Here is a 16,187-nt window from a genome sequence, read left to right as displayed (position 1 = left end):
TTTTGTGACCAACAACTCATTCATTATCTTCTTGACAAACTTGACACGAGGTCATTGACACAAACTTGACAATGCGATCATTCTCCCTGCTCTTAACCACCTTATTTTTCAATGCCAATTCTCACAGATTTGGCCCTCCATTCTTCGTTCATTGAAGATCTAGAAAGGGGTGTGCAATGTTTCATTGCAAGAGGCAATGAGATGGTACCTGTGCCAATTTGAAAGGGTTTGGGAGGCCAAGGTTTCCCCCAAGTGGCAAGGTGATGCCCCTGGATCCCCATGTCTGGGTAAGTGTCAATATGGATGACTCCCTCATGTGGAGGGAGGGAGGGAGGGAGGTCTTGGATATATTGCAGGATATTGAGAGGGGCATGTGGTTCTTGCTATTGCACAGGTCCGAAGTTGGGGTGGCTCTCCTAACAAAGTTGAGTTGTTGGCCTTGGCCCTTGGGGTGGCTCCTTAATTCTACTCATAGCATGATGTGTTTTTTGGGGCGTGTTGAATGCCCGTTTCTATGACATCTGTTGGAAACATAATTGTCACGGTGCCTAGGCGAACCAAGGTGGTCGAGGGGGCGAGGAATTTATGGCAACACCAGCAAGGAGCCTAGGCGACCAAGGCACCAGTCCAATAAAAGTCGCCTAAACGCCTAGGCAATGCCTTGACAACTATGGTTGGCAATACCAGGAAGTCTGAACTACACTCAACTACAACTTAAAATAAATAAATATAAAAAGCAACCCAGTGCATAAGGCTCCCGCTACTGCAGGTCTGGGAGAAGCAAATACACACACACACACACACACACACAAAAAAAAAAATTATGCATAACAGTGAGACTGATTTTTTAATACATCATCAAGCAAACTACATAATGATATATAGAAAGATAAACATGGCTGAACCTAAGAAATAAAAAATGCTCTTAAACTCTGCATCAGTGAATTACAAATGGATAATTGAGCAAATTATAGTAGCAACAACAAAAATAACAAGTACACTCCCACTATTACCTTTACCCATTTGATTCTCTTTCCGCCTGTATTGGAACCACAACTTAGCAACACTTTGACTGAAATCCACATGTATTCTTCGATCATCAATCAATGCATTATCCATCTACAATGATAAAGTGACAAGATAAATCAAATTAAATAGAACAACTTTTATCATCATGACTAAACTATTGAATGGAAATTGTTACAGCAATCAGGCAATATAGCTCTCCCTTGCAGTTAGAACCTATAGTTTTCCTCATGGATTAAAATGCACCCAATAATTTTAATATGTTTATCCATGTCGTTGTACGTGCATGTTTTTTGAGGGAGGTTGAGAGAACAAATATAGAAGCCATTGATATCTGAAAAGGGGGATATATCTCTCAAACAACATCATCAAGGATACTGATAATTAGTCTCTCAATTTGATTAAATAGTCATTGCCCCAGTGATACATAACTCCCTAGTTCGCAGTTCACAATTGAAAAAATATTGGTAAGATAGTAGGCCCATGATTGCAAGGGATTTTCTATACTGGCCAGTCCAAAGATGTATCTCTAGACTGGCCCCTTTGAGTGCATTTATCTCCCGCATGGAAGCTTAATTGGCACCCATAATTTGTGGACAGCTAGTTCGCATCATCTTAACTCATTTGGTAAATTTTGGCTCAAAAGCATTTAACTGTGAGACAATCAACAAGTCAATTTTGGATAACTAGAGAATGAGTTTTTTTGATAAGTAATATGTATGTGCATTAAGGGAAAAAAATTTACAAGGCAAGGCAATACTAACCTCGCTCTTTACACAGACCTAAAGGAGGGAGGGGGATCCCTAGACCCCACGGAAAGACCCTGCACAACCAAGGAAAAATTGAAAACCTTACTCAATATATGGTGGGTCTTATTATTCAATTTGGCTCTGAATTTGACAGATGACCAATCCAAATGGCCCTCCTATCCAACATATAGAATTGCTAAAAACACTAGATCATAAAACTAACTAGATGGTGAGCTATGTGTTTTAGAGTGGAGAATATTTTTGTCAATCTATCCAATACTTGGATTGGCCACATCAACTCATTTCATGGCAGAACAAAGACACACTCCAGAGACACCTTCCATAGTTATCTAGGAGGGTAAAACTTGTATAAATGGAAGGGCCATAAAGTTTCCTTGAGCAAGCTATGGAGGAGGGCCTCACAATTAACCCTCTCCTATAAGAAGACGCAGTTATGGTCACTGGTTTGTATTAATCTTCTCAGAAGATAATCAAGTGCACAGTTGTCAAGGCTGTCACCTAGGCAACACCTAGGTGTCCAGGTGCCTTGTTGGTTTTGCCTAGTTTTTTCCCCACTCCAATGCCTAGGGTCGCCTAGATGTCGTGACAACTATGATCAAGAGACCCTCAAAGATTTCTTAGATTCTCACGCACTCATTTCCAGCTCGAGTTTGCATATATGTTGGCAAAAGTGAGTTCCAGAGTCGACACATGTGCTGTAAGATTCAGATGTAGCTTTGTTGGTTCCTTCTGTTTTGTATTCTCTCTTATTTTACACTATTGATGTCAGATTTGGTTGTAACTGTTTATTTTATTATGTAGTGAATTAACATAACAAGCACTGCACCTTGTTGATAAGATTACATGAAACAGAGTCTTGTGTACCAACTACCAAGTACCAACACTGCTCCCCTACTTTACTAAGTTCTGCAGTCTAAAGGATTAAACACCCATCACTCAACTAATCACAACTAGAACTCCAAGATAAAATCAGTCAGCCTTCATATAGGTTGAACCTAACTGAATTGTTTTTGGGCTGAAGAGAACTCAATCTGGGACCGACCAAATAGTGATGTGCAATCTCTTGCATATGGACCCTCTGCACAATGCAGTTGGAAAGACAAGATTTCCTTCACATCAAATTTATCCTATGAAAACTTGTACCAGACAGCTCTACAGTTTATTTTAAAGTTTCATTTGGTGTTTAAAACACATTTTTCTGCACTGGAAAGACAGACAAGCAAATGCACTAGATAGCTGCTAAATACATGAATGTCAAAAGGATGCAGAGCGCATAGAGGCAAAGTAGAATTCAGAAACTAAGCAACCAAAACGATCATCTAGTATTACCTTAAAGAATGCCTGTTCGCATGCCTCTTTGGTCTCAAACTCTGGCAAGAAACAACATCACAAAAACTGTTGTCAAATTCAGCAAATATAATTTTGATCTAGACCATAACCATATGAATATCACAAAGACACAAACATTAGCTTGCCCTAGATAGGCAGAGAAAATTATAGGTCACACAAAGGGAAAAAGAATGGGAAATAAGGAAACGAATGTCCAGAAAGAGACTTTTCACTACTAGAATGCATAATCAATATCCTAAACTAAAATAGTAATAGACATAAAAAAACAAATAACTCCAACTTGCTATCCAGACCTAGGACTAAAAGAACCAACTCTGTAGAACTAACAAGAAATGTGATTTGGCTGTGGAAACCTACATTAGCATTCTTAGACGGTATTTTTTCTCCACATTTCAACCACTAATGATGCTACATCAGAAAAACGACATTGAAAACACATTATTGGTGCTTACTTTTTAAATGCTTAGAACTCGGTGAAACAGAATGATCATAATATGTTATCATGCATATCATAATCTTGCATGCACTAAGATTCTCAACAAATCTGTAACAAAGTTGAAATTATGGTTCTTTTCCTGTCTACTTCCTTTCACTACCTGCCACCGCCCCCCCCCAAAAAAAAAAATAAATAAATAAAGAACAGAGAGCCATGGCCAATTGGGCAAGTAAACTAAAAGCAAAGAAGTAAAATCAGAACAATACCAAGATAAATGGTACACAGTACAAACTTATGGTTCGAAACCTTCTTTAGCAGGTCATCCATCATGGGAAACAACCAATGCAGCATGGATGGATCTAATGCAAACTAATCGTAAAGCAAAATAATCCAGCCAAGACTAGTTCAAACAGGATCGTAAAAACAGAGCATATAAATCTGCACATGGAGAAAAATTAAATCTCAGATCAAACAATTCAGAATAGGCATGCATAATTTTGATGAAATTCTGATATTGGTAAGTAATAATACTATTAAGAGTGTACATAACAGAACAAGAATGGTGGGTATTGACAAAAAAATTTCAGAACCAATAACAGAACTTCAGAGAACAATATGGTAGGAAAGAACTGAAGACATATTGAAGAATGCAACCTGAAAAAATGGAAGAAAACAGGGTGCCGCAGGTACTAGAAGAGAAGAAAGGACTGACCTCTCATTGAAATAAGATAGAAAAATGAAGAAGATTGAACAGAGCAGAAATCCTCCCGTGATTTCCCAAAAACACCAATGTGAATCTAAGCATATACTCAGAAAAACAGAACTGAATCCACAGTACTTGAAGAACTCATTAACATTATGGTCATAGTTGTTACAGTGACAAGGTGACCCAAAGTGGTGGGCTAGGCGCTTAAGCAACCTAGGCGTGCATAACTATGCAGCATATTGTGGTTTCAGCCTTTCAGGATGAAACAGAAAAGAAATAAAATTGAAAAACAGAAGAATACGAAGGCAGCCAGAAATAAGAAGGGTTCCCGAGTCCCTGACTTCTTTCTTCCCTAGTGTTCACTGTCGAGACCTCTTCTCTTCTCCCCTTCTTTTCTTTCTTTTATCTTTTTTTTTTTTTTTTTAATACAAACTGTAGTGATTCCCATGCATGACACGTATTCGAAGTCATCGTGACACAACAGAAAAAACAATAAAAGTCAATCATTGCCGTAACCCACCCTCACGCACCCCCCCAAAAAAAAAAAAAAAAAAGGGCAATACAAAATGGTGGTCATACTAGATCACAAGCCTGACAAGGCATTTTGCAAACTGAAAGGAGTGAGCATGCCTTAGCCGTGTAAAAGAGCCTTGGAACAAATTGAAAACCATGCTCATAAATTCATGCGTGAGGCTATAGGCCACAACATCTATATACAGAATTCATAAACTGACTCTTAACACCCCTAAACTGATTTGGAACCCAAACTACTACTTGGAATAGAAAATCAGACATGTATTTGACACTACTACTGAAACTAAGACTCTAAAAACAAAGCATAGACTTAGAATAAAATTTGAACTCACATTTCTAATAATTCTAGCCTTCTAGGACTCCAAATACAATTCATACTTAGAGACTAGGACTGTAACTCCAACTTCACAAACTAGTAAACCCCATATTCCTAACTCCCACTATATTCTAGGCCCATTAAGCGGCCAGTTACGATGAAAATCCCTTGAACCAAAGGCCCAACATGTATGTAACCCAACCCAATGCTTATTTCCACTAAAATAGGCCAATTTATGTGATTTATCTGCATCAGGAACATAGTGAAGAACTATATGGAGAAAAAGCCTTTCTGACTTTACGAGTTATATAGGGCAATTTCCCCTTTTACTGTCAAGATGAAAATGACAAAAAACAGATTAATAGGCTGATCAGATTATCTAAATGATAGCCGTTGCCATCTTGTAGAAGAAACACACTCCTGTCCTTTGTCAACAGCCACTTGGAACTAGTTGAGAATAAGAGATTTAGAGAATGATTTGACTTTCAGTAATGACAGAGGTCTTTCTTATTTATAAGAAGATTACAATGGATCAAATAAGGGAAGTAGGGTAACGCAGACTAAGCGTCCCTATCTCCAAGATATGCTAACTAAGTTTCCCTATCTACGAGATTTACTACGGTAAATAGTAAAAAAATAAAACTTAACCAAGTTAAGAATAAAACTAACTACAGTCATCTCAACACTCCCCCTCAAGTTGGTGCAAATATATTATACATACATGCTCAACTTGGAGACGAGAGGATGAAATGCCTTGCAGTAAACAGCCTTGGTAAACATATCAACTAACTGATTTGCAGTACTAACAAAGGGAATGCAGATAGTCCCTTGGTCAAGCTTCTCTTTGATGAAATGTCTATCAATCTTAATATGCTTGGTCATATCATGCTGAACAGGGTTGTGAGCGATGCTGCCTTGTTATCACAATACAGACGCATAAGACCTTCAACATTAACTCGGAGATCACTCAGTAGGCACTTGAGCCAAACCAGCTCACAAATCTCTTGGGCCATTGCGCGATTCTCAACTTCAGCACTAGACCGAAATACCACTTGATTGTTTCTCGCTACGCCAAGTAACAAGGTTCCCTCCTCCAAGGAAAGTACAATACCCAGAGGTAGATCGCCAATCATGAATAGATCTAGCCCAGTCAGCATCAGTAAAGGCCTCAATCTTCAAGTGCCCCTGATTAGAATACAAGATACCCTTTCCAGGAGCGAATTTCAAGTACTGTAGGATCCGGTACACAGCATCAAGGTGAGGTGTCCAGGGATCATGAAGAAAATGGCTAACAATACCCACAACATTAGCAATATTGGGTATGGTGTGAGACAAGTAGAACAGACGGCCACCAAGTCTCTGGTATTGCTCTTTATCAACAGAGTCACCCATTGCACTGCTCAGTTGATGATTGACCTCCATAGGAGCATCCGCAGGCTTGCACCCAAGCATACTTCTCCAAAACATACTTCCTTTGGGAAATGAAGATGCCTCTGTTAGATCTAGCCACTTCAATCCCAAGGAAATACCGAAGGGGTCCTGGGTCCTTAGTCTCGAACTCTGCTACTAGTAAGGCCTTAAGGTTGGAGATCTACTCATCATTGTTACCAGTAATCACAATATCGTTAACGTAGACAATCAGAGCAATGACTTGGTAACCTTTCGCCTTTGTGAACAAGGTGTGATCAGCTTGACTCTGTCTATATCCAAAGCTTATCATAGCTTTCATGAACCGGCCAAACCATGCCCTAGGAGACTGCTTGAGGCCGTACAACGACTTCTTCAACTTGCAAACACGTCTGGCACTGGAAGGAGTGGCAAAGCCAAAAGGAGCATCCATATAAATTTCGTCTTCAAGATCTCCATTCAAGAACGCATTCTTGACATCCAGTTGTTGGAGATTCCATCCCAGATTTGCAACAACAGATATCAATGCCCTGATAGAGTTCATCTTTGCAACTGGGGCAAAGGTTTCCTGGTAATCAATCCCATAGGTTTTGGTAAAGCCCTTAGCCACCAAGCATGCCTTGTACCGCTCAACTGTCCCATTAGTCTTCTACTTGACCGTAGACACCCACTTGCAGCCAACTAATTTCTTTCTTTGAGGAGGAAGAACAAGTTCCCAAGCACCATTTTTATCCAATGCCAACATTTCCTCAACCATTGCAGCTTTCCACTTCAGATCATTTATGGCTTCCTTCCAACCCTGTGGAGTAGACACAAAGAACAACAAAGAAACAAAGGCCCTATAGGAGGGAGATAAAGATGCATAGGAAACAAAATTGGAGATTCGATGCTTGCTACAAGAACAAACTCCTTTTCTAAAAGCGATAGGAAGATCATCCACTGTAGGAGTAAGAGGTATAATATCAAGTATGGGAGGCTATGAGGATGTAACAGGTACAATATCAAGTATGGGAGAAGTATTACCTGATACTGGTGGATCCGACGGTGGTGCTTCAAAAGGGTATGGCTGGTTACCAATGGTGTCTTGCTCTTTGGACATTCGAATGTAAGTGATCACATCTCTTACAGGCTGATCTAGTGGCTCCCCCTGAGCTGGAGGCATGCCCTGAATAGGAGACGTATCAATAACAAAAGGAGGCTCTTCCTTAAGATTCTCCCCTTGAAGAGGTGACGTGAAATACACCTCACTCATGAAAAGTGACATCCATGGTGACATACAAGTGGCGAGTAGGAAGGTGATAACACTTATACCCTTTTTGAGAAGCTGAGTAACCACTGAAAACACACTTTAGAGGCCAAGGATCAAGTTTGGACCTTGAAGGAGAGGAATTATGGGCAAAACAAACACATCCAAATACTCGAGGAGGAAGACTAGAAACAATTGTAGGATCAGGGAGAAAAGAAATAGGGATATTAAAGTTAAGTAGACTAGAGGGCACCCAGTTAATAAGGTGGGCAGTAGTAAGAACGACATCGCCTTAGAGATATTTAGAAACACCAATAGCAGACATTAAAGCCCGAGCAACGTCAAGGAGATGATGATTCTTGCGCTCTGGAATCCCATTTTATTCAGGGGTCCTAACACAAGAAGTTTGGGAGAGAATGCCCTGGGAATCAAGGTATTCCTGAAACTCTCCATCTATATACTCAGTGCCAATATCACTACGAAGGACTCATACAGTGGCATCAAACTAGGTACAAAGCATGGCATGGAAAGATTTAAAATAAGAGAAGGCATTATACTTATTATGCAACAGATATTCCCATGTCGGACGAGTATAGTTATCAATAAAAGTAAAAAACCAAAGAAAGCCATTCCTATCAATTGTCCGAGAATGACCTCACAAATCTGAATGAATAATAGATATTTTCAGTGGGAAAGTAAGAGGTGCGTGTATGTTTAGCAAACTCACATACATCACACTTGAGTTGGTCCAAACCATAATGTTTAACTAAAGTAAGAAACATGCAAGGTAAAAAATGAAGAGAAGGATGTCCCAGACGACGGTGCCATTGGTGGAGTTGAGAGAGAGCTGTCAAAACGGAGAGTATGTGCTGCCACAAGAGGCACAGTTGGTTGAGAATCCAAGTAGTAGAGTCACGGACCTGACCATACCTAATCGTTGCACCTATCACCAGATCTTGAAAAAGGTAGTGGGTAGAAAAAAAGTGAACAGAACAACTCAACTCCTTAGTTAAGTGATAGATGGAAACAAGTTAGTACATAATTTAGGGACGTAAAATACAGATGAAAGAGAAATTGTAGAGGTACATGAAACAGAACCTTTACTAGAAATGGGGGACAAGGAACCGTCAACCACGCATACCTTATCCCGACCGGAACAAGAAATATAGGTATGGAAGACCTCAGAGCTACTTGTCATGTGATCGGTAGCACCCTAATCAAGTAACCATAAAGGAAATAAGAGGAAGAAACAAGGAAACTACCTATTTGAGCAAGGTTGGACACAAGTGAAGGGGCAGGAGAAGTGCCTAGCTGTGTCATTAGTTGCCTGAGGGCAGCCATTTGATCTGGAGAGAACTAGTGCAGTAGTGGAGGCACCGTCAACAGACTCAGACAGATGGGCCTTGGAGTCTTGTTTTCCAGTTTTGCTATTACACCCACCCTTGGGACCACTATGGAGCTTCTAGCATGTTTTCCTGGTATGGCGAGGGCGACCACAATAATTACACTGAACAGTTTTCCGAGGGGTAGAACCCATAGATGGGTTTTTTGTAGTTGAAGTAGCCAATAGTGCAAGCCAAACAGGACTGTAGAGGGTAGCATAACAGAGCTACGATGATCCTCAGATAGAACCAAGTTATATGCCTGGAGAAGAGTTGAAAAAGTCGTGGACCCAGAATCTGTACCTTGATCTTATCATACTCAAGATTAAGACCTGTCAGAAAGTCATACATCTGTTCCATGTCATGCTCCTTTTGAAGTGTACCAGCATTAGTAGGACAAGCCATAGGGACTGGGTGATAGAAATCCAGCTGTTGCCAGAGGCTGTATAAGGTGGAATAATATGCAAAGAGAGATGACCCCTTCTAAGTGGTGGAACGAACAGTACCGCAAATCTAATAGATTTGGGCATAGTTCCCTCACTGGGAATAGGTTTGCTTCACTACATCCCAGAGATCCTTAGCAGAGTTGAACAAGACAAAGCTTGGACTAATAGCAATAGCAGGGTCCACAGAATTTATCAGAAATGACACTATAATGGCATCATTGGCTAACTAGATGCTAGTGGCAGCAGGATCAGTCGGTTGAGAAGTGTCTCCAGTGAGAAAACCAGCGAAGTTGTTCCCATGAATAGTAAGAAGACAGGCATGAGACCACATGAGGTAGTTTTGACCGTTAAGTTTGATGGGTCCAAGATGAAGAGTGGTTTGAGTATTTGAACAACGTCCATTAGGGGCTTCAGTAGGTACCACAACATCCTTGGCATCATTACTTACAGTAGTCATAGATTAACGGAGAGAGGAAGCACAGGTGGAAAGAGAGAACAGCAATAGATGCAGGCAGGTGTAGGCGAAGGTGCAGGGTAGGCACAACGTAGGCAGGCAGCATCAGTAGGCGATGACAGCAGCAGGTAGGTGCAGTGCAGCCAAGCAATGGCAGCGGCAGTGATGAGAGGTGCAACGACAGTGGTAGGCGATGGTGAGGCACATGTAGTAGTGGGGCGCGAGAAGGCGCATGCAGCACCAAGGTGCAGAGAGTCACAATGGCAGTCGATGTAGGTGCGGTGGGAAGCGCGATGAGTTAGGATTAGGTTTGCATGGAACAGGGTTCAGTCTACCATGCTAGACTAGGAGGTGAGGTCCCCCAGGGGTGGAGAAGAAAACCAAAAAAAGGAAAAAGAAGAACTCTTAGGGGTTTTTGGCTCTGATACGAAGTTGAGGATTAGAGATTTATAGAATGATTTGACTTTTTAGTAATGACAGAAGTATTTCTTATTTATAAGAAGATTATAATAGATCAAATAAGGGAAGTGCGGTAACGCTGACTAAGCGTCCCTCTCTCCAAGATACGCTGACTAAGCGTCCCAATCTACAAGATTTACTACGATAAATAGTAAAAAAAATAAAACTTAACCAAGGTAAGAATAAAACTAACTATGGTCATCTCAACAGAACTATTTCAGGAAGCTCATGATTTCTTGTGCCACCAACTCTCAGTTCCATGTTGATTTCACAATCAATTGGATGGATCAAGAGATTAGTAAAGCCTTGTGCATCACAACTTAAAGTAAACAGGCAGAGGAGATACCAGCAAGGTAATTCAAAGGACATAAATCAATCTAAATGGTGAAGTTGCATCAGATGGACTCGAAGTTATACCTAAAATAATAAAATAAGAAATAAAAATATAGTGATTTATAATGAATTAAACTCACCAACAAAAGCGTAGCATAAACTGTCTTTAGTCTTAAAATCACGAATTATCTCAGCCCTGAAACAATGAAGTTATGATGTGAGAAGAAGAATAACATAAGGAATAACTACATGATTTAAAATATTTAGAAAAAAAAAAAAAGCGATCTGAGTTTCAAAAGATTTCATGACTTACGATATCACATTTCCAAAACGTGAAAAGATAGTATGCAAGTCCTCGTCCTGCATTAATCAAAAGATAATATCTAATTTTTAATATTACTGCATTCAAATATAGAACTAGTATAATAGACAACCAAATTTGTCATGCTAATAGCCTAATAGAATAGAGATTGCTGCTGCATTTAAAAATTGAACCAGAACATATTTTAAATAAACTTCCTAAACTTGAAATAAATATCCCTGTTGAACCTTCACATTTCCTAACATGGTTAATTTTCAATACAAGTCATGAGATAACGAGCACTTACTTCTGTAACTGGGTTAAGCTTACAAACAAATAATACATTGTCTGGAGGCTTTATCTCAGCTTCAGGAATGTCGCCAATCTGTGATGTGGACAAGTCAATTTCAGTTATTCTATTAGATGAAAAGATTGCTCAAATTTTGAGCGTCAAACTCTCAATTTCAAAGATATCCATCTGATGCATACACTCTCGAGAACAACTGCACTAGAATGTGCTTCTTTTGCACGAAGAACCTCCTCAAGCTCTGCTGGATCCATTTGATCATCCATAGGCACCCAGTCATCTTCAAGCCGCACATCATCATCAATCTAAGCATATGGATCATCAGAGAAGAGAGATCACAAGGCAAGAAGTAATTATTAGAATGTATAATCTTAGTCAAGAAAGGGAACAAGATGACATTTTTTTTTTTCTGGTAATGAACAAGATGACAATTTCAAAGTCAAATCAACCTAGAAAATGAAGGGATGGGATAGGACTCAAATCAGGATTAAAAAATTTTAAGATCATAAGTTCATCAACACCAGAAAACTTGTTGCAGAAATGAACTATGACTGCCTTTTTTAGTAAAATCCCAACATATTTAATCAAGCACCCCCCGCCCCCACCCCAAGAAAAAAAAATCTACCACAAAAAGTTGATGAGACTGGTAAATGAATCCCTTTCCGAGTGAACTCCAAAGATATACCTGAAAAAATTCATATACTGCCTCTAATTCCAGATGAACTTGCTTTGGCATTTCCATGAACGAACTAATTAATCAGATATATATATATATATATATAGCCTGTTAATAGTCGATTTGCATTACAAAGCTGTTATCTATGCTTCTCTGCAACATTTTACTGCCTTCACCACCTAATTTCAGATTGAGATCCATGGGTCTGTCGTTTCATGTCTTGGAATGAAAACATCCAATAGGGAAGAAGAGAAAAGAAGAATATGGACTCATGGCAATCCAGATCAATTCAACATAGTTGTTACAGCGACATGTTGAGGCAAGGAATCAACCACCTGCCATGACAACTAAGCGTCACCTAGGTAGGGCCAATGCACCAAGGTGAGTGCCATAATTCCCTCACTTTAGGAGCATTAATGGTGACTCACTTGTTTGGACCAAGTACAATAGTTAGTAGACCTGTACATTTCCTATGGTGGATATTTTAAAGTACAAGTTTTGAGTGTTTCTCAAGGAGTGTGCTAATTTAGACATTTGGCTAAATCCAAATCGGCAAGTGCAATGAAATCTTCAGGTTCTCTTTAAATGGTGTCTGATGGTATTTTTTGGTTTTGGTTTATTGTCCTTTCTGTAAAGAATGTGTAAATTATGTTCAGTTATCTAACTTGTATTCTCTTTTCCTTCTAATAAAATTCTCTTCGCCTATCAAGAGGGGGGGGGGGGGGGAATTATCTTTTCTTGGATAGGATAGCTCTGATTTAGAGATTGTACAGCATAGTACCATGTTTCTTTGTCAAACTTTATTCTTACCAATCAGAACCATAACGACCAAAGTTACCTCGTCATGTGGTTTTCCTTCTGGGGAAGCATCAGGTATCAACTCTGCTAGCTGTGGAGGATCATCAAAAGGATCATCCAATATATATGTGTGTTTGATTCTGTAATTTTATAGTGAAAGAGAAAGATGAATCATAAGCATTAAAAGCAAAAGGCAAGGGAAAAAATACAAGAAAAATATAATAAAATCTCAGTAGACCAGCCAAAGGTATGACAAAAGAATAAACCTGATATTTTTGTATGGTCTTCCCTTGTCATCCAAAAATGCTTCATTAATCCTTGTTAAGGTGTCCAAACCTTCTGCAATCTCTCCAAACACCTGTAATCATAGAAATGATGATCTATCCCAAAGTGTTTGATTCTAACCAACCACATGCACACGAGAGTGCAAGTAGGGGCAGGCAAACAAGTCCCAAAGCCTTCAAAACAAAATTGACAATAAAAGGACTCACAGTGTGTTTTCCATCAAGATAGTCAAGATCACCACGTAATGTGAAATAGAACTGCAAATAAAGACAAAAGGCTGCATTAGTTAAACCTATTAAGTGATAAAAAGGAAAATAGCTTCCCAAAGCCTAATTATATGCATATTCAAAAAGAACTGGGGAGCTTGAATTCCTATGCCATCACCGAAGCACTAAGATCAATGATGAAACAGTGAAACAGTCTACCACTTACAGTGTACAAGCAAATGACAGGTTTAATGAGGTGGGTGCTTATACTTTTGCATAATCTATGGGTTAGAATCAATCAATAAGACCCAAAAGAACATCCGATGGGGAAAGCCAATCCTTCCTAGAATTGAGGCATTTAAATGGGTCTCCGAGTAAAGTGATGACAACGGATTGGACAAAGAAGCACAAGACGGTCTACAATGATGGTTTGATGTGCCTTGGAATGCCGAACATTTCAATCATTATCATAACCATTCTGAGGTAACTAATGATATTATCATTACTGTTTGTCTCTCTTTGTGGTGGAGCCATGGAGGAACATCAAGATATTCAATATGTTTGATCTCCCATCTATGGTTCTAAACCTCGGTCGAAACATGCAGTTATGACCGAGAAATCTCGGTTTTGACAAGACCCAAGATGATACCATGGGTTGAATGGTTTGTCCCAGGTTTTGTTGGGTTCCAACTGGGTGACTGAAACCTGGCTTGAACCATGGGTCACATATCTCAAACGAAACCTGTCCGTTTCAACAGGTTTCAATAGGTCTATCAGGTGATGGACAAACTGGAAAGCAAGAGTATATTCCAAGAGAGAATAGCAACTGAGCTGCAGTCACTATGGCCCTGTTTGGCAGCACTCAATCCACCCAGAAAATAGAATTTTTTCGGCAACTAACCCATCGATCCACCCAAAACTACATTAAGATTCTAATTTCTGGTTTGGGTTTGTTAAATAGAACTGAGCAATGCTATCTGTGAAGTTACAGCACCTTCTTAAGACCCAGTTTAGCGTCTCATCTTCTTCTTTCTAATTTCTGAAATCATCAAATTATTTACTCATAATATAGCCTTCAGGTAGTGTTTGGTAAATACATTGCTGTAGATGCACATTATGGAAGGAGATATGAGAGGAAGAAGGGTCCAGCCATGAAGGCCAATCGGACCGCTACTAAGTCCATCTGAGTGGCTAAGTCATTAGTTATAAATAAGGGCCCATCGTCGATTTCAGAATTCAGACCTAAACTTGGAGCCAATCGATCTCCTCTTTTGGCCAACTCTGAGGTCTGATCTGCAAGACCTTCTAAGGACTGATTCAGCTCTCCAAGCGGGCCACTCAATCTCTGTTGGAAAACCATTGGCAGCTGTTCACTTCTGGTTTTCTGCAATTCTTGATTTTCTCTCTCCTATGTCAGAAATCAAGAACTTCCATAACTCTGCAACCAGCCGTCAGACTGTTAATAATTACGGGTTTTATTCCTCACACCTGGGCCTACAATCGACCAGAAGATCAGCTCCATCTGAGCCCAGACCAGCCAGCCGTAGGTCCCTCTCTTGGACCCTGCGCAGGTCTCTTTCTCTCTCCTCTTGTTTTGATCTTTTTTCTGGTTTTTGGGTATTGAATTGCTTGTTTGCTTTGTGGGTTAATTTACTCTTGTGAGTGTTCTTTGAGGCTACTGTTCTAAGGTCTCTTACAGTGGTATTAATCGGGGTTATGTTTGCGGGGGTAAGCTTTTGAATCTACTCCTGCATTAAGTGGTATCAGAGCTATGGCTCAAACAGAAGAACCCCAACCCACCATTCAAGATGTGATGAAAGCAATCCAAGCCTTGTCTACGAGGATGGATGGATATGACCGACAGTTGGCTGACCTAAAAGACAGTACTGCCCAAACTAATATTCAACTGTTGCCCAAACTAATGTTCAACTTACTGTTAATTACATTGGTAATGTTCTCAGAAGAGTCACTATGCAACCTAGAAGGAATGTCCCAGCCCGGAATGAGGAGTATGATGAGTATGACAATCAGCTTTATCAATCTGATGATACATTCAAGGTCAAGTTAGAACTGAAAGAGTATAATGAGAGACACGATCCCCTCTACTACCAGGACTGGGTAACTTCCTTTGATGACTACTTCCTGTGATACCGCATGCCTAAAGAAAGGAAAGTCCAACTAGTTATCACTAAACTAACTGGTGGAGCTAAGGACTGGTGGAGGAATGAAGAGGATAGGCTGATCCGCATTCGTCAGATGCCTCACAATTGGGAAGACTTGAAATTTATCCTCAACAATAGATTCTTACCACCCACCTATCGACGTCGACTCTACGACATGCTGAATACTCTCAAGCAATGTACTATGACTGTAGGAGATTATATTTATCGTTTTAATGAACTGGTTTCACGAACAGGTGACCATAAAGATGTAGAACTACTCATATCCCGCTTCAAACTGGGGTTAAGGTATGATATTCATGAGAAGCTTGGTGTGATCAAGACACCCTCCTTAAGCACCTGTTTTGACAAATCACTAAAATCAGAGGATCTGATCAAAACAACCTCCAGAAGGTATAACCAGCCAACTGACAACAAAAAGCCATATGTACCAACCAAACCCACTGGATTCCCTACCCGAGCTCCACAAGATACACAGTATAAGGTGAAGGCTCCAATGGGGAGGGAGAGTGGATCTGTGATATGCTACAACTGTGGAAAAACTAGACACATGGCAAAATTCTGCCCTA

At 39.9% G+C, this 16,187-nt stretch overlaps 1 protein-coding gene across 3 annotated transcripts in view; it reads right to left on the bottom strand.

Annotated features, from left to right (window-relative positions):
* LOC122075205 (peptidyl-prolyl cis-trans isomerase CYP59) overlaps window positions 1-16,187 on the bottom strand; it is a 35,591-nt gene that overhangs the window by 1,552 nt on the left and 17,852 nt on the right. For all 3 annotated transcript variants that reach the window (XM_042640154.1, XM_042640153.1, XM_042640155.1), the window contains 9 exons: window positions 13,439-13,489; window positions 13,214-13,305; window positions 12,988-13,087; window positions 11,656-11,778; window positions 11,474-11,551; window positions 11,179-11,225; window positions 11,006-11,061; window positions 3,126-3,166; window positions 1,014-1,119 (listed from right to left, as the gene is read on the bottom strand). In XM_042640154.1, coding sequence (XP_042496088.1) covers window positions 1,014-1,119; window positions 3,126-3,166; window positions 11,006-11,061; window positions 11,179-11,225; window positions 11,474-11,551; window positions 11,656-11,778; window positions 12,988-13,087; window positions 13,214-13,305; window positions 13,439-13,489 — 694 coding nt within the window. The remainder of the gene's footprint in view (window positions 1-1,013; window positions 1,120-3,125; window positions 3,167-11,005; window positions 11,062-11,178; window positions 11,226-11,473; window positions 11,552-11,655; window positions 11,779-12,987; window positions 13,088-13,213; window positions 13,306-13,438; window positions 13,490-16,187) is intronic.

Source organism: Macadamia integrifolia, chromosome 4 (assembly GCF_013358625.1).
Source record: "Macadamia integrifolia cultivar HAES 741 chromosome 4, SCU_Mint_v3, whole genome shotgun sequence".
Lineage (NCBI taxonomy): Eukaryota > Viridiplantae > Streptophyta > Magnoliopsida > Proteales > Proteaceae > Macadamia > Macadamia integrifolia.
Note: the sequence above shows the minus strand (reverse complement) of the source record. Positions and strands in the feature narration are given on the sequence as shown.